This window comes from Pelmatolapia mariae, linkage group LG16_19 (genome assembly GCF_036321145.2).
Source record: "Pelmatolapia mariae isolate MD_Pm_ZW linkage group LG16_19, Pm_UMD_F_2, whole genome shotgun sequence".
Classification (NCBI taxonomy): Eukaryota; Metazoa; Chordata; class Actinopteri; order Cichliformes; family Cichlidae; genus Pelmatolapia; species Pelmatolapia mariae.
This window is the reverse complement of record NC_086241.1, coordinates 49,512,767-49,527,174: the sequence shown is the minus strand read 5'-3', so window position 1 is coordinate 49,527,174 and position 14,408 is coordinate 49,512,767. Positions and strand designations below refer to the sequence as shown.

Genomic DNA, 14,408 nt, shown 5'->3' with positions numbered 1-14,408 from the left:
ATTCCTCATGACTGAGGGCCCTCATCTGTGTGGTAAGACTGGGTTTTTCAACAGGACAACGCTACGGTACACAATGCCCGTAGGACAAGGGACTTCTTCCAGGAGAATAACATCACTCTTTTGGACCATCCTGCGTCTTTCCCTGATCTAAATCCAACTGAGAATGGACAACAGTTCCAGACAGTAGACACCCTTCGTGTGGCCCTCTTCACCACTTGGAGAAATGTTCTCACTCACCTCATGGAAACGCTTGCATGAAGTGATCAACAACAACAGTGGACCAATTAATTATTGAGTTCAAGTTTGGAACTTTCTGTTTTGGGGGTTTACCCATGTTTTTTGGAGGTGTGGTCCTAAACTTTTGATCAGCTGTAAAACAGCCTGTTTCAGTTTAAGCGTTGTCTTTAATAAATTGCATGCTCAAAAAATGTTTTGCCTTACTCCTATTTCTTCTTGTTGCATGTTGAAGCTCTACTTGGAACCTTGTTAAGATCCAACCATGCAAAATATGATTTTTTGCCATTTTTCAAATGGTCTAAAACTTTTGATCAGGACTGCTGTTATTTTTAGGTTATACAATTTGTTTTCGTCAGCCACATACATCACAGTGGACCAACACGTGCAGCCTGTGTTCAGACAAGTTTTGAGCAAAAAAAAAAAAGTAGCTTATGATCCGCTCCCTCCTCTTGCCCGTGGGGATGTGACCCTGTTCTGCTTATAGCTCCTGGGACTGGAGCGCCGAGTCCCTGTCCTCACTGTTCACCGCCTCTGGCAGCTCTTCACCTGCATCTTGTAACTCCCTCCATGCCCAGTCCACGTTCACAAACTTCCCGTATGGCTCGCTATCCCACCACCACTCATCACCCAAGTAAGTTAGGGTCCATCTGTCTGTCACAGGTCGCTCAGTGTGATGTCATGCTATCCAGTTTCACACCCATGAGACCCCAGTCCCAGCCGGACGCCTGCATGGTGGGGTCTATGCACGGGATCCTGTTTTAATTTGTCGTTTTGTTTCCTCCAGTCTCGTTTTCGACACCGCAGCCACTTTTTCTGTGGCTTCTTGTGTAGTAGGCGTATCTCTGTGCGTCATGTGGTGATTTTTATTTTACATGAGCAAACCGGCACTCACACAGAGCACCTGTGATGTTGTGTGCTTTTTATCGGTTGTCAGGTAACTGATCATCATCAGCATTTTTTACACCCTGAAAATATCCCCTCCAAGCTACACATCTGTCCATCACTGCTCAGTGCTTTGTTGTGTGTGTGTGTTTTTTTGTGGCTCTGCAGCGCTTTACGAGCAACCCAGGCATTTTATTGTAAGATGACTGTGAAGTTAAATGTTGTCATTGGTTTGGCTAGATTAGCTTTCACCTCCCATGATACAGTAAGCTGCTTCTTCTTCCCTATAGTCCCTGCTCTGTCACCTCTCTGAAGCTGCATGTGCTTTGCTGAAGCCAAGCGCATCTCCTCCTTTGCTCCGTGTTTAATAGCCTCCTTGTTTGAACTGCAGGAGTACGTCTAAGAGGGGCGAGTCCTTTGGGATTAGCCGCATTGGCAGTAAGATCAAAGGAGTGTTCAAGAGCACAACGATAGAAGGAGCCATGCTGCCATCCTATGGGCTGGTAGAGGGGGAGGATGATATGGTAAGGCACATCTAAAAATGGCCTAAACATTCATTATAAGATGATGATAGTATATAAAATAATGCTCACGTGGTGATAGTTGCTTTTTAGGGTTAAACTGCATGTCAAATTTAAAGCAGCGTGTCAAATTTATTAGAAGTAACTGCAAACAGAGTCTTCAAGTCATATTGAGGGTCTCCTGAAGTAATTCCCACATAGTGGCATTGGTGAGTAAAGAAAACAAAGCCACATAGTTTAATTCTACCTTATGGGCAAATCTTCAAGGTTTTCAGTGCAATTTGCCGACTCTGCCGAGTTCGACAAAGCTTGTTTTTGCCGATTTCTTCAGGCATAATAAAATATCTGTCTATTTTTCCAATATTTAAATCCAATGTTTGGGTTCTGGCGTTTTCTGAGGTGGAGTCCATGAATTTGTCTGTTTTACAGTAGATAGTGTTGATTTTAAAGAGCAAGAGTTTCCCTGTGAAACCACAAAGATGACCTGCGAAAATGACTAAATATCCACCTTAAATGAAAGAAATTTAGAAAAAAAAAGTGTCAGATGAATGAAAATCCGCTAGTTTAAGAGCTTTTGTAAATTTATATTGCTGTGACTTCAAACACAGTCTGTTACAGCACTTTACTGTCTTTACTCTGTTAATTCCTTGTTCCGCATTTATTGTAAGGGGATATCCTGTGTATACGTTGCACTTCCCTTACTTGTGGTCAGGTCTCAGTCACCTTTTTTTTGTTTAGTTGTCCCTGATCTTTACATTTGCTTTTCAATTTAATAGTAATTTTGATAGGAGTAGATTATACGATTAAGGTAAAAAGAACCCATACACAAAGAACAAAAGAAGTCCAAGAAATTAAAGTCAGGCCTCTACCTTTGTTTGTTTTGCAACATAAAAGTGGTCGTGTTGTTCATCTATCGTGCACTCCGCAAAGCCTTGACCTCAACCACTCTCACTTCCTTCTATTGAAGGTGGAGGAAGCCATGATGGTGCTGGAAGATGACCCCCCTATGGAGGCAGCCTCCACCCCGAGCACCCCGCGAAACCTCTCAGCCTGGAACATCACAATCCCGTACATTGATTTCTACGATGACGACGTAAAGAGGGAGCGCATTCCAGTGTTTTGTATTGATGTAGAGCGCAATGACCGGAAGGCAGGTGAGGCTGTGCAGACCTTTTCCTTCAGTGTCACTTAGTGTCATCTGAGTGAAGTCACTCACCATTTCAGCCGGGACGTTTTTAGAGTCATCCGTGTCTTCTAATAGAATTGAACTCTGATTGAAAAAAGGATCTAAGGATAATTTTCTTATCAGAAAACCCCCCAAAAAGCACACAATCTCAACCAACATATCTCATTAAAACATACTTGTAAATAATCTGTAATACTATCAGGTAACCAGTAACTAGTGTGACTAGCTATTTTGGTTTGGGGTCATTAATTAAACCTTGTTGTTTTACTCTCTGCAGTCGGACATGAGACTGAGCACTGGTCTGTGTACAGGAGATATCTGGAGTTCTATGTCCTAGAGTCAAAGCTCACCGAGTTTCGTGGTAGGTTTTCTTCATAATGCTAATTTAGAGCACCTGTGCACTGCTCTGTTTTTCATTCAAGGCCATCAGGAAGGAATTTTCCCATGAAAATGACATCGTCGACTCCACAGAAAAATCCCAGATTATTACTTCCAAGTAAACTTATATTTTAGAAGCGAAGAACATTTAATGGCCCTGTTGCATTATTTAGGGACTTGGAAACTGCGCGGCTGTTATGTTCCAGTTAAAGAGAGATACATACTTTTAACACTCGTCTCTGTGAAATCTTACACCATCTGCAGGCTCATTTCCAGATTGCATAACAGTTATGAACTGATTTGCATGTCGTTGAGTGGAGAAAGTATTTGATCCCCTACAACCTAAACAGAATTTTGCCTCCCAGAGATTGGCTGCCTGCTCTTGTGGCACACAGATTAAAATCAATTGTCGAGACTTCTGATCTCAACTTATGTATATAAAGCACAAATGTCAACCGAATGGATTTCCATCACAATGGGCAAGACCAAAAAAAGGCTGTCAAAGGATGTCAAGGACAAGATTGTCAACCTGCTTAAGGCTGAAATGAGCTACAAGACCATCAGCAGGAAGCTTGGTGGAAGGAAGTGACAACTGCCTTTGCGATTGTTTAGAATAAAAATAAAAAGACCATCAATCACCCTCGGTCTGGAGCTCCATGAAAGATCTTGCCTCATGATGTGAGGATGATCATGTGAGTGGTGGTAGATCAGTCCCAACCTACATGGAGGAGCTTGTTAATGATCTGAAGTCAGTAGGGACCAGAGTCAACAAAAACAACATTAGTAACACACTACGCCGAAATGGATTGAAATCTTGTAGTTCTTGCAAGGTCCCCCTACTCAAGAAGTTACAAGCCTGTCTTAAGTTTCCAGTGAACATTAAAATGATTCAGAAGAGTATTGGGAGAAAGTGCTGTTGGAAGATGAAACCAAAATCAAGCTCTTTGGCATCAACTTAAACTGCTGTGTTTGGAGGAAGAGAAATGCTGAGTATGACCTAAAGCCTCCACCATATTCCCCACATTCAAGCATGGAGTGTAAACATTATACTTTGGGGCTGTTTTCCTGCTAAGGGTACAGGATGTCTTCACCGCACTGAGGGTCCAATGAACGTGGCCATGCTTGGACAAGAACCTGCTTCCCGCAACCTGAACACTGAAGATGGGTCGTCGTCATCTTCTAGCAACACAGTGACCCAAGACATACCATCAAGGCGGCAAAAGAGCAGCTAAAGAAGAAGCACATTAGGGTCATGGAGTGGCTTAGCTGGTCTGTAAACTTCAGTCTTATAGTGTTAAATGGGTTCAAATATTGAGGATGAGTACAAAAACAACCATGGTCCAGAAGAGTCGGTCAAACAATGATTTTAATGAATACACGCAGCGTGGGAGATGAACACTGTAAAACATTCAGTATCGATCTCAAAATGGTGGAGCATTACTCAAACTCTTATACCATCAGGGTATGTTTTCTGACGCCCCCTCTTACGTCAAACAGATACAATACAGACGTAAGTTTCAAACCACAAATGTTCTGTTGACTTTTGACACATGGGAAAAGAACATTTTCTCCGTCTGTAGGCCAGGTGCATTCTGTTGACATCTAACTTTTCGCTTATCTCCTGAGAACATGAAAAATTGTGTCTGCCACTTAGGCAGACGCAAGCCTTGCAGCTACAAGCTTGCACACTATTCTCCAAACTCTTACCCAAAGCATGAACTTAACTACTGTGTGTGTGTGTGTGTGTGTATGCATCGACCTCACTCAAACTCTGTCTTATGAGAAGAGAGGCCAATTCTCATGTGGATAATAATCTAACTGAAACTATGTATGTAAAATGTTTTAAATGTTCTAATCAAAAAGCCACTACCAAAAGCTTAATAAAAAGGATATAAATGGTTAAAAGATAATAATGAATAACGTGGTATATGTGTTTTGTAAGCGTGTAGGCAATCTTTTCATAGCTCAAAGTCACGTACACAATAGATTGTCTGGACGTAGCGCCAAACAAAGCTTACGACCCTCAATTAACTGACTGAGCTTCAACTCTTTAAATAAGAACAAAATGCAAGGTCTGTAGAAAATGATTATGACCGCACCTGTAATACAAGTTTTAACGTAATGCCAACAGCTTCAAAAAAAAGCTTTGATGAAATAATGATTAATGCAATAGTAATGATGATGGTTATGAATAGTAGCAGTAAAATATTTCCCTGGTCTCCACAATAGAAAATCCATAGAGGGAGCTGAACCATTGAGTTGCCAAGCAGCAGCCAATAAAGGTGAAGGATTTAGAATTTCTGTAAAGATGAGTGGGCCAAAGTCCCTCCTGAGATGTGTGCAAACCTGGTGCCAACTACAAGCACCTTCTTACCCCTGTACTTGCCAACAAGGGTTTCTCCACCAAGTACGAAGTTATTTATTGGTCTGATATTCTCTCTGTGAGCAAACTTACAAATTGAGCAGGGGATTAAATAATCCCCTAAATAAAGTTTTTAAAGCAAAGACAGTGATTTGTATCGACTATTGATGGAACTGTTTATGCTGATATTTTGTTTCCTCTAGTGTTTACTAGATTCCTGTCTTGAATTAAAAGGAAGTTTAATGGGATTAAAATCAGCCAATGGTGATTCTAGTATTACAGACACAATAGAATAAAACATCAGCACATGCGCTATTTTTGCAACAGTAATCAGATATATCAGCTAAACAATTAAAATTCCAGAAATCTGGAAGCAATCTGCAAAAACAAGCAAAAAACAAACAAACAAAACACATGGGAATCTCAGATTTCACACAGGTGGTTGGTTGTTTCACTCTGGAAATGGAATGAAGGTGAGTGTTAATAACCCTCTGGGGTCCAAACGCTGCACCTCCAAATCACATGACTGGTTTAAGCTGACATAGCAACAAGCTGCAGCCACGCTGAGTCTTTCAGCCTGTGTTGAAAGTCCAGACTTCAAAGTATACACCGGTTTTTAAATTTTAACTACAGGGGTCCGTTCTTCGTACCTCGCTAAGTAAGTTAGCTGGATTTGATTGTTGATCTTGGATCATTCGGTTCTCCGAAGCTCATCCGGGACTTGCTGTCATAGCAACAGATCCGTAAGCGTAAACCTGCTTGGGAGCAGGCTTACTTTATGTAAACAAGATTAGATCGCGGCCACTCAGGTATGTCCGCTTCAGTTATACGAAAGCAACAGCGATATTTCTCCACTGTTTTTCCATAAATAAATATTATCAATGTAACTAAAGATAATGCAGTATTTGATTCTTTTATTGATTTCATACAGATACATACAGGTCATTTCCTTAAAAAAGGGAAATGTACTATTAATCATTCTATGTCATGTATGTGATTATTTCAGATGTAATTCATATTTTAGAGTAGTAATAGTAAATGACTTCGTGTAATCAAGATGAGAGACCACGGCTATAAAAGCGAAGGTGGATTTGGGAAGTCTGTCGCAGCCATGTCCTGTCCGTTTGTACGCGAGCAACCCATTGTGGAAGGTGCAAGATTGATAAGGAGAGTTTTCAGAATTCAGCGTATATTGCGGGATAGACAGGATCCTTTAGCTCAGCGCGACAGTGTGCTCATAGAGAGATATCGATATTCCCGTGAGGGTATTATTTACAAACAAACAGATTATTTCAGGGTCTCTTTTCAAGAGACTAAAAGCAATATAAGTGATAAATATTACCATTCTGTAGAATATTCTTATATTTCACTTTTACTTGTTCCCATGTTCTAGTGGGTCCTGTTGTGGCTCTAATGTGAAAGAGGATATAATGTAATATAATATAATATGATATAATGTAATATAATATAATAAATTACTTACGAATTTAATTTGTCAGCAACTTTCTGCCAGCCCTCTCTCCTTGCTTTTGCAGCCTTTGCAGTGTTCCCCTGCGTTTTAATTAAACTCTGAAACTCCTGAAATCCCTCAATCAAGAGTTCTTGCTCTGCTGCCGAAAAATACTGAGCGCGCTCCTTCGACATCTTCGCCGACCAATCAAAGGGTTGCCGATCAGTGTTTCTACTATCGATGCGTAGCCCCTTTTAAGCCACCCAGTGATCTCACATTACTTCATCCAGCTGTACTAATCGTCAACAACAGGTGTGTTCGGAGAACCGGAATAGCGAGCTCAAAGTTGGCGCGATGATTTGATCTTGGATGTGTCATTTGATCTTGGATGTAGTAAGCGAGGTACGAAGAACGGACCCCAGGAATGATATGAGTTGCAAAGTGACTTGAACCAGCCCAAAGGAAATCATCAACGTGACATGCAAGCACTCCTGTAATCTCAGATTGGTCATTCTGCCAATAGAACACTGCAGGATCAACCTGCGATATTTTACCACCAGTTTTGAGCATAATGTCTTTGACCTTATTGTACCAATAAAGTGAAGCATCTGCAAGTCCATAAACACACTTTATCAGTTTCCATAGAACATTGTCCTTGCCAGCTTCAGGTGGGGGACGAAGATAAATGTCTCTTGACAGTTCCATTCCCTGCAAGAAGGCAGATTTAATGTCCATTGAATTTACTCTCCACTTGTTTTGACATATCACAGCTAGCACCAGTCTGAGGGACTCAGACGCACATGTTGGAGAGTCTTTCTGTAGTTCTTTAGTATTTACCTCTTCAAACCCGCGTGCCACAAGTCGAGCCTTTGGGACAACACCATTAGTAGTTTCTTTGAGTGTACAGACCCATCTAGTAGACACACATTTTTGACCCAGGTCTTTCACTTCATCAAAAACACCATTACTTTGCCAGCTCTCAATCTCCTGCTGCTTAGCAGAATCAAAGGAAATATCTTTTGTTATGAGTACATCTGCATCTCTGTTTTCAGCTTCAGTGCAAAGACCATCAACAAGTGACATGTCTACAGCTTTCTTTTCACCTTCACTACCATCATGCTCAAGATATTGCACATTGTACCAGTTTTTGTATTGCCCTTTTGCTTTTCCCGCTCTGCCTAGCACTCTGGCTGTGTGTTGAACACCGTTGTTTCTGTTGATAAAAGTGATCAGCTGTCCTGCCCTTAACTTTACACAGTGTTGGGAAGGTTACTTTTAAAATGTATTCCATTACAGAATACTGAAAACATGCCCCAAAATGTATTCTGTAACGTATTAAGTTACGTTACTCAATGAGAGTAGCGTATTCTGAATACTTTGGATTACTTAATATATTATCGTGCTGTTTACAACTACGTGAATGTACTATTGCTGTGATTTATTACTGCTACTGAAGGTCCGCGGCTCCGAACCGTAGTAAAGGGACCTCTGGCTAATACGGTGGGTTCCGTGTAGGCCGGTAGCCGAAAAATAGCTTTACTTTGTTGTCTGGGTCAACTTTGCTTGCCAGAGACAGAGAAAGGCGTTGAAAGGCTGCTCCAACAGAACTTAGTTTTTCCGGAGGAAAACACGAACACAGTGTACAGTCGAGTCTTAATAGCTAACTTACAGCTGGGCTCGTCAGGCACTCTTCTTGGCTGCGGTGGTTATTATTATATTTACATGCTTCCAGCTCCCGTTTTTGCTCCGTGACAGCTCGGACTTTTCCTTTCTCTCCCTCCCTCGCTCACAGACACATAACGGGTATGGCAGTCCATTCTCGCTGCAGCACGGACTACACTGCCCATGAGGCTACATTCTTTAGGGCCATGCCTGTAGCATTCTGCCTTTTAGCTTAGCACAACAACAACAACAAAAGCGCTCTCTCACCCAGGAAACACGCAGAGAGAGAGCGTCACCCTGTAACCATGGCAACCGTAACGCTGCCGCCTGGAACAACAGAACATAGCTGTCAAACAAACTCAAACAGTCCTGACCCGCGAGAATATGAAACAGGAAAGTACTGCCGTGTAATCCATTTATTTCACCAAAGTAACTGTATTCTGAATACCACCTTTTTAAACGGTAACTGTAACGGAATACAGTTACTCATATTTTGTATTTTAAATACGTAACGGCGGTACATGTATTCCGTTACTCCCCAACACTGACTTTACATTTGCAGAGGAAACAGGATCAGTGGGTGTAGAGGGCTCATTTGCAGTTTGTGTGTTAGTTTCTCTGTCAATAGTGATGTCTTCTTCCTCACTAATACTCTGATCACCATCGGGTGTGTCAGTGTCATCATTTTCAACTGTGTCTTTGTTGTCAGTGTCATCATCAGTAGTACTGTGTGGTATTTGTTTATCTCCACTCTGTGCATCCACTTTAGTCAACCTTGACTGATGTACTCTTACAAGAGTCCCCCCATGTCTTACAAATACAACAGTTCCATCCTGCCCAATAACTACACCTGGACCCTTCCACTCTGTACAGTCGACTCGTTTGTAGTATACTTTATCTCCTGCCTCATATTTGTCATCTGTAGGCCTAAGTTGCTTGCGTAGTGCTCTCCTGATCCTTTCTGAACACTCTGCCTCAGTAAATGCTTTCCTGGAAGCATGTAATGCTGATATATGTTCAGCTACTCTTGCACTTACAGTTGTGCCCTCTAAGGCAGGTGGCTTATCCATCAGCACAGAAGGAAGGTTGGGGTTTTGGCCAAACACAAGTTGATGTGGACTATAACCATGTACATTAAGCATACTGTTTTTGGCCATAAGAGCCCAGTCTAACGCAGTGTGCCAGTCACATCCTCGTTCCTTTTTTACCTTCAGGAGGATTTCTGTAAGTGTCATGTTATGCCTCTCCAGTAGTCCGTTGCTCCAGGGACTATACCCCGCCGTTGTCTTTACCTCAATGTTGAAGTTTTCAGCCATGTCCCGAATCTCTGTGTTGTTGAACTCTCCGCCGTTGTCTGTGTAGAGCCGTCTGGGGGCACCATGAATGCTTATCCAGGTGTGAATGAAGGAGTTGACGATCTCTGCAGCTTTCTTTGTCTTTACGATGCTGCCGGCGCTGAAGCGTGTGAAGTGGTCGATGATGTGAAGGTACCACACATTGGGCTCCAGCTCATGTAGATCCATCGCTACTGTCTCATTATACTCAGAAGCCAGGGGTAGACCAACAGCAGGTCTCGGCTTGGTTTTGCAATATCTCTGACAAATGTCACAGTCACGAACTATCTCTTGTAGAATAACTGCACATTGTTTATCTATATTGCCAGAGCTTTGGATGAGCCTCAATAACCTCCCTGCAGATGCATGACCAAACTGCTTATGAAGCTTCACAAGGACTTTCTGTTTCTCTTTTGTAGACATTTCAGCACTTACCATGAGAACTTCATTTTCATTGCAGCTTTCTGTAGTATTTTCATCTCTAATGTCCACACAATAGTGTCCCGAACTAGTGAGCTCTAGGGGAACAGGCTGCTTGAACATGACAACACTGTCATTCTCCATGTCTAGAACAGTCCCTGCTTTCTTGAGAGACGTTTTGCTCAGTAGTAGTGGAATGTCAACAGGAACTACTTCACTTTCAATGTCACATTTCGTGTGTCCAATTTTGGCTGGAAGTTTCACTTTTCTGCTGGAATATGTTACAGTACCATCCCCAAAGCGAAATGGTCTGGAGCTGGGGGTTTCTGATTGCAACAACTTGTTTACTTGGCCTGGGCTGAGGTCACGCATGTAACTATCTAGCCACTTCTGACCACAAACTGTACGTGTACATGCAGTATCAATAATGGCTGACCCCAGTGCTTCAGTCAGGAAGATTTCAGAGTCTGTCATTGAGGCTTTAGTGTACAAAGTAATGTTACACTCCTCCACTTTCCCATCTTCAGTTAGCTTTACTTGGTCACCATTTCGATGAGGACAGTCTTTCGCCCAGTGGTAAGTGCTCTGACAAATAGCACCTCTTGTTCGCTTGCCAAACTTGTCAAGTGGGTTGGTACCTTGTAGTGGTTGTCGCTGTCCACTCCGCGATGAAGTACCGTTGTTTCGTTTGTATTTGGGACCTTTTTGTTCTGTAAGGAAAGCTGCATCTTGGTTCAGTTGAATTCCGCTGAAAACTCCGGCTACTTTCCCTCCGAAAATCCGTTTCAGTGCAGACTTCATAGACGCAAACGTTAAGTCCGTGCATGCTGTCAGCGCAAGCTGTCGACTTTTCTCATCGAGACAAGCTGTATCAAGAAGCTTAAATGCTAACACAGCATCAGACAGCGTCATGTTGTACTTTTTCATCCGGTTATAACGCTGTTCAAAGTCTATAATATAGTCTGCCATGGACACGCTGTGGTTCTTTGCAATGGCGTCAAAACACGAGTAGGCTTCATAAGCGCGGTCTTTCTCTTCTCTCTGAAACACCGCGTCAAGTTTTGCAAGTAGTATTTCCATACCGTCATCTTTGTTCAAATCTGCGGCGGGTATCTCCATGGCCGTTTCTCTGGCTCTTCCCTCGAGCCCCAGCGCCACCGCGAGTGCCTGTTTCTTTTTATCCAGCTCCGTAACTCGTCTCCAGATATTGACTTCATTCTTCCAGCACTCGTATGGCCTGGCTTCATCAAGCTTTGGTGGTACTTTGTAATTGGAAACCATCCTCTGCTACCAATGTTAACTCAGAAGACACGACGTCGTAGTCCGATTCCAAGCGCTTTATTCGTTACGCCATTTTATTTCCACACCAACAATAACTCCTCGCGGGCAACAGAACTCTCGCGATATAACAGAAAATAACAGGTTAACATTTATCCTAGATTAACACTGTAGGACCTCTACCTTGCAATTTGAAGCAATAGAAATGAGTTTTTGACAGCTAAGCGGTGCTAAATGAAAATAAAATAAAAATAAAAAATAAAAATAAAATAAATAAAACTGAACAGACTTGTCTGAACACAGGCTGCACGTGTTGGTCAGTGCGCCCCAGGGTGGCTGTGGCTACAACGTAGCTTGCCATCACCAGTGTGTGAATGTGTGTGTGAATGGGTGGATGACTTGATATGTAAAGCGCTTTGGGGTCCTTAGGGACTAGTAAAGCGCTATATAAATACAGGCCATTTACTGTGATGTGTGTGGCTGACGAAAACAAATTGTACAACCTAAAAATAACAGCAGTCCTGATCAAAAGTTTTAGACCATTTGAAAAATGGCAAAAAAATCATATTTTGCATGGTTGGATCTTAACAAGGTTCCAAGTAGAGCTTCAACATGCAACAAGAAGAAATAGGAGTAAGGCAAAACATTTTTTGAGCATGCAATTTATTAAAGACAACGCTTAAACTGAAACAGGCTGTTTTACAGCTGATCAAAAGTTTAGGACCACACCTCCAAAAAACATGGGTAAACCCCCAAAACAGAAAGTTCCAAACTTGAACTCAATAATTAATTGGTCCACTGTTGTTGTTGATCACTTCATGCAAGCGTTTCCATGAGGTGAGTGGGAACATTTCTCCAAGTGGTGAAGAGGGCCACACGAAGGGTGTCTACTGTATTAATTATTGTGCGATCTACTGTACAATATAAAGCGCCTTGAGGCGACTTTTGTTGTGATTTGGCGCTATATAAATAAAATTGAATTGAATTGAATTGAATACTGTCTGGAACTGTTGTCCATTCTCAGTTGGATTTAGATCAGGGAAAGACGCAGGATGGTCCAAAAGAGTGATGTTATTCTCCTGGAAGAAGTCCCTTGTCCTACGGGCATTGTGTACTGTAGCATTGTCCTGTTGAAAAACCCAGTCGTTACCACACAGATGAGGGCCCTCAATTTGGGTTGAGGATTTTTTAGGTCTTCCACTTCACGTTTTTGTTCCATAACCCCCAGGATTATTTAGGAAATGACCGTCTTAACTGCATCCCACCTCAGCAGCAATAGCGCGCTGTGAGCGACCCTACTTATGCAGTTCAACAAGCCGACCATGTTCAAAAAGTAAATTTTTTTTTTTGCTTTTGCCATCAGAACATCCTGACAGTCTGACTGCCTGACAGAAAATGACAATGAATCCACAGTTTTGCACAGATTTGGCCTTTTAAAGGCATGTGGTCCTAAACATTTGATCAGCTGTAAAACAGCCTGTCCCAGTTTAAGTTTGTGAAATGTAAGTTAAATGTTTTGTCTCACTCCCATTTCTGCTTGTTGCATGTTGTTGGAACCTTGTTAAGATCCGACCGTGCAAAAGATGATTTTTTGCCATTTTTCAAGTGGTCTTAAACTTTTGATCGGGACCGTATTTAATAATCAATTACTTTCTTCTGAATGGATTAAGAATGCTTTATGTCCGCAGTACAATGCATCACAATTGTAAATCATTACACGATTAATTGTGTCAGCTCTATTAGATTTAAGATTGTATATTTGCTTTTGAAATGGGCAGTTTGCTTTATTGTGCTTTGTATTTGCTTTCAGACTGCAAGGAAAGAACGCTGATGTACACCGAGCATCTGAAGAACAACATGCAAGTCCTCCAGCACATTGGATCCAAAACCTGTTCCAGTTCCTCAGACACCATCAGAGACTGTTTTGAAAGCCCTCTACTATCAATCTGGATAAAAAGAAACTTTGCCAACCACTGCAAGTATCAAGTGTTTTAAATTTTGTTTGAATGTTTATTATGTACTTATTTGTTTTTGGTTGTATTAAGTTTGATATTAATTAGATCAGTGCCTTTTTAGTCATTAATTTGATTATTAAATATTAACTGTTTAGGGCAGCATGGTGGCACGGTGGTTAGCACTGTTGCTGCACAGCAAGAAGGTCCTGAGTTCAATTCCACCATCAGGCCAGTGTCTTTCTTTGTGGAGTTTGCATGATTAATTGATTAATCCAAATTACATAGGTGTAAATGTGAGTGCAAATGGTTGTCTGTCCCTGTGTGTTAGCCCTGTGACAGACTGGCGACCTGTCCAGGGTGTACCCCGCCTCTCGCCCTATGAAAGCTGGGATAGGCTCCAGCGCGACCCTGAAAAAGGATAAGTGGAAGCGGATGGATGGATATTAACTGTTTAATTTAATCATTGTCTTTACTGGTTTTTATTAATGTTTCTAGCAAATTATGACAAAAAGTCAAAGAATCTAAGTTTTATGCCTATTAGCCCTATTATGTTTATTACCTCATTTGTTGGACCTTAATCTTTTTAGACAACATTCTGGCTGCAACAGCTGCCAATAATTTTGTGTAAATATGAACTTTTGAATAAAAAGGCATGTCTTGTATTATACAGCTCTTCTGTGCTTTGTCAATAGGAGACGGTAAACAAGCTTGTTAAATGTATTTTAACTGGTTTACTTTATAAT

The 14,408-nt window shown here is 41.6% G+C and overlaps 1 protein-coding gene across 1 annotated transcript; it reads left to right on the top strand.

The window, feature by feature from the left end:
* The first annotated feature begins 7 nt into the window (after positions 1–7).
* Positions 8–14,370, top strand: LOC134644599 (sorting nexin-14-like). Its single transcript, XM_063497686.1, has 6 exons — positions 8–66; positions 722–868; positions 1,511–1,643; positions 2,608–2,794; positions 3,104–3,187; positions 13,521–14,370. Exons 1-6 carry the CDS (start codon positions 8–10, stop codon positions 13,703–13,705), a joined length of 795 nt encoding a protein of 264 aa, XP_063353756.1. The 3' UTR covers positions 13,706–14,370.
* Positions 14,371–14,408: the final 38 nt, after the last annotated feature.

Excerpts from the sequence above, each read along its gene's own strand:
- LOC134644599 (XM_063497686.1), top strand. The coding sequence starts at position 8 with ATGACTGAGGGCCCTCATCTGTGTGGTAAGACTGGGTTTTTCAACAGG. Across the intron at positions 1,644-2,607 it reads TAGAGGGGGAGGATGATATG|GTGGAGGAAGCCATGATGGT; the intron begins GTAAGGCACATC and ends CTTCTATTGAAG. Across the intron at positions 3,188-13,520 it reads AAAGCTCACCGAGTTTCGTG|ACTGCAAGGAAAGAACGCTG; the intron begins GTAGGTTTTCTT and ends ATTTGCTTTCAG.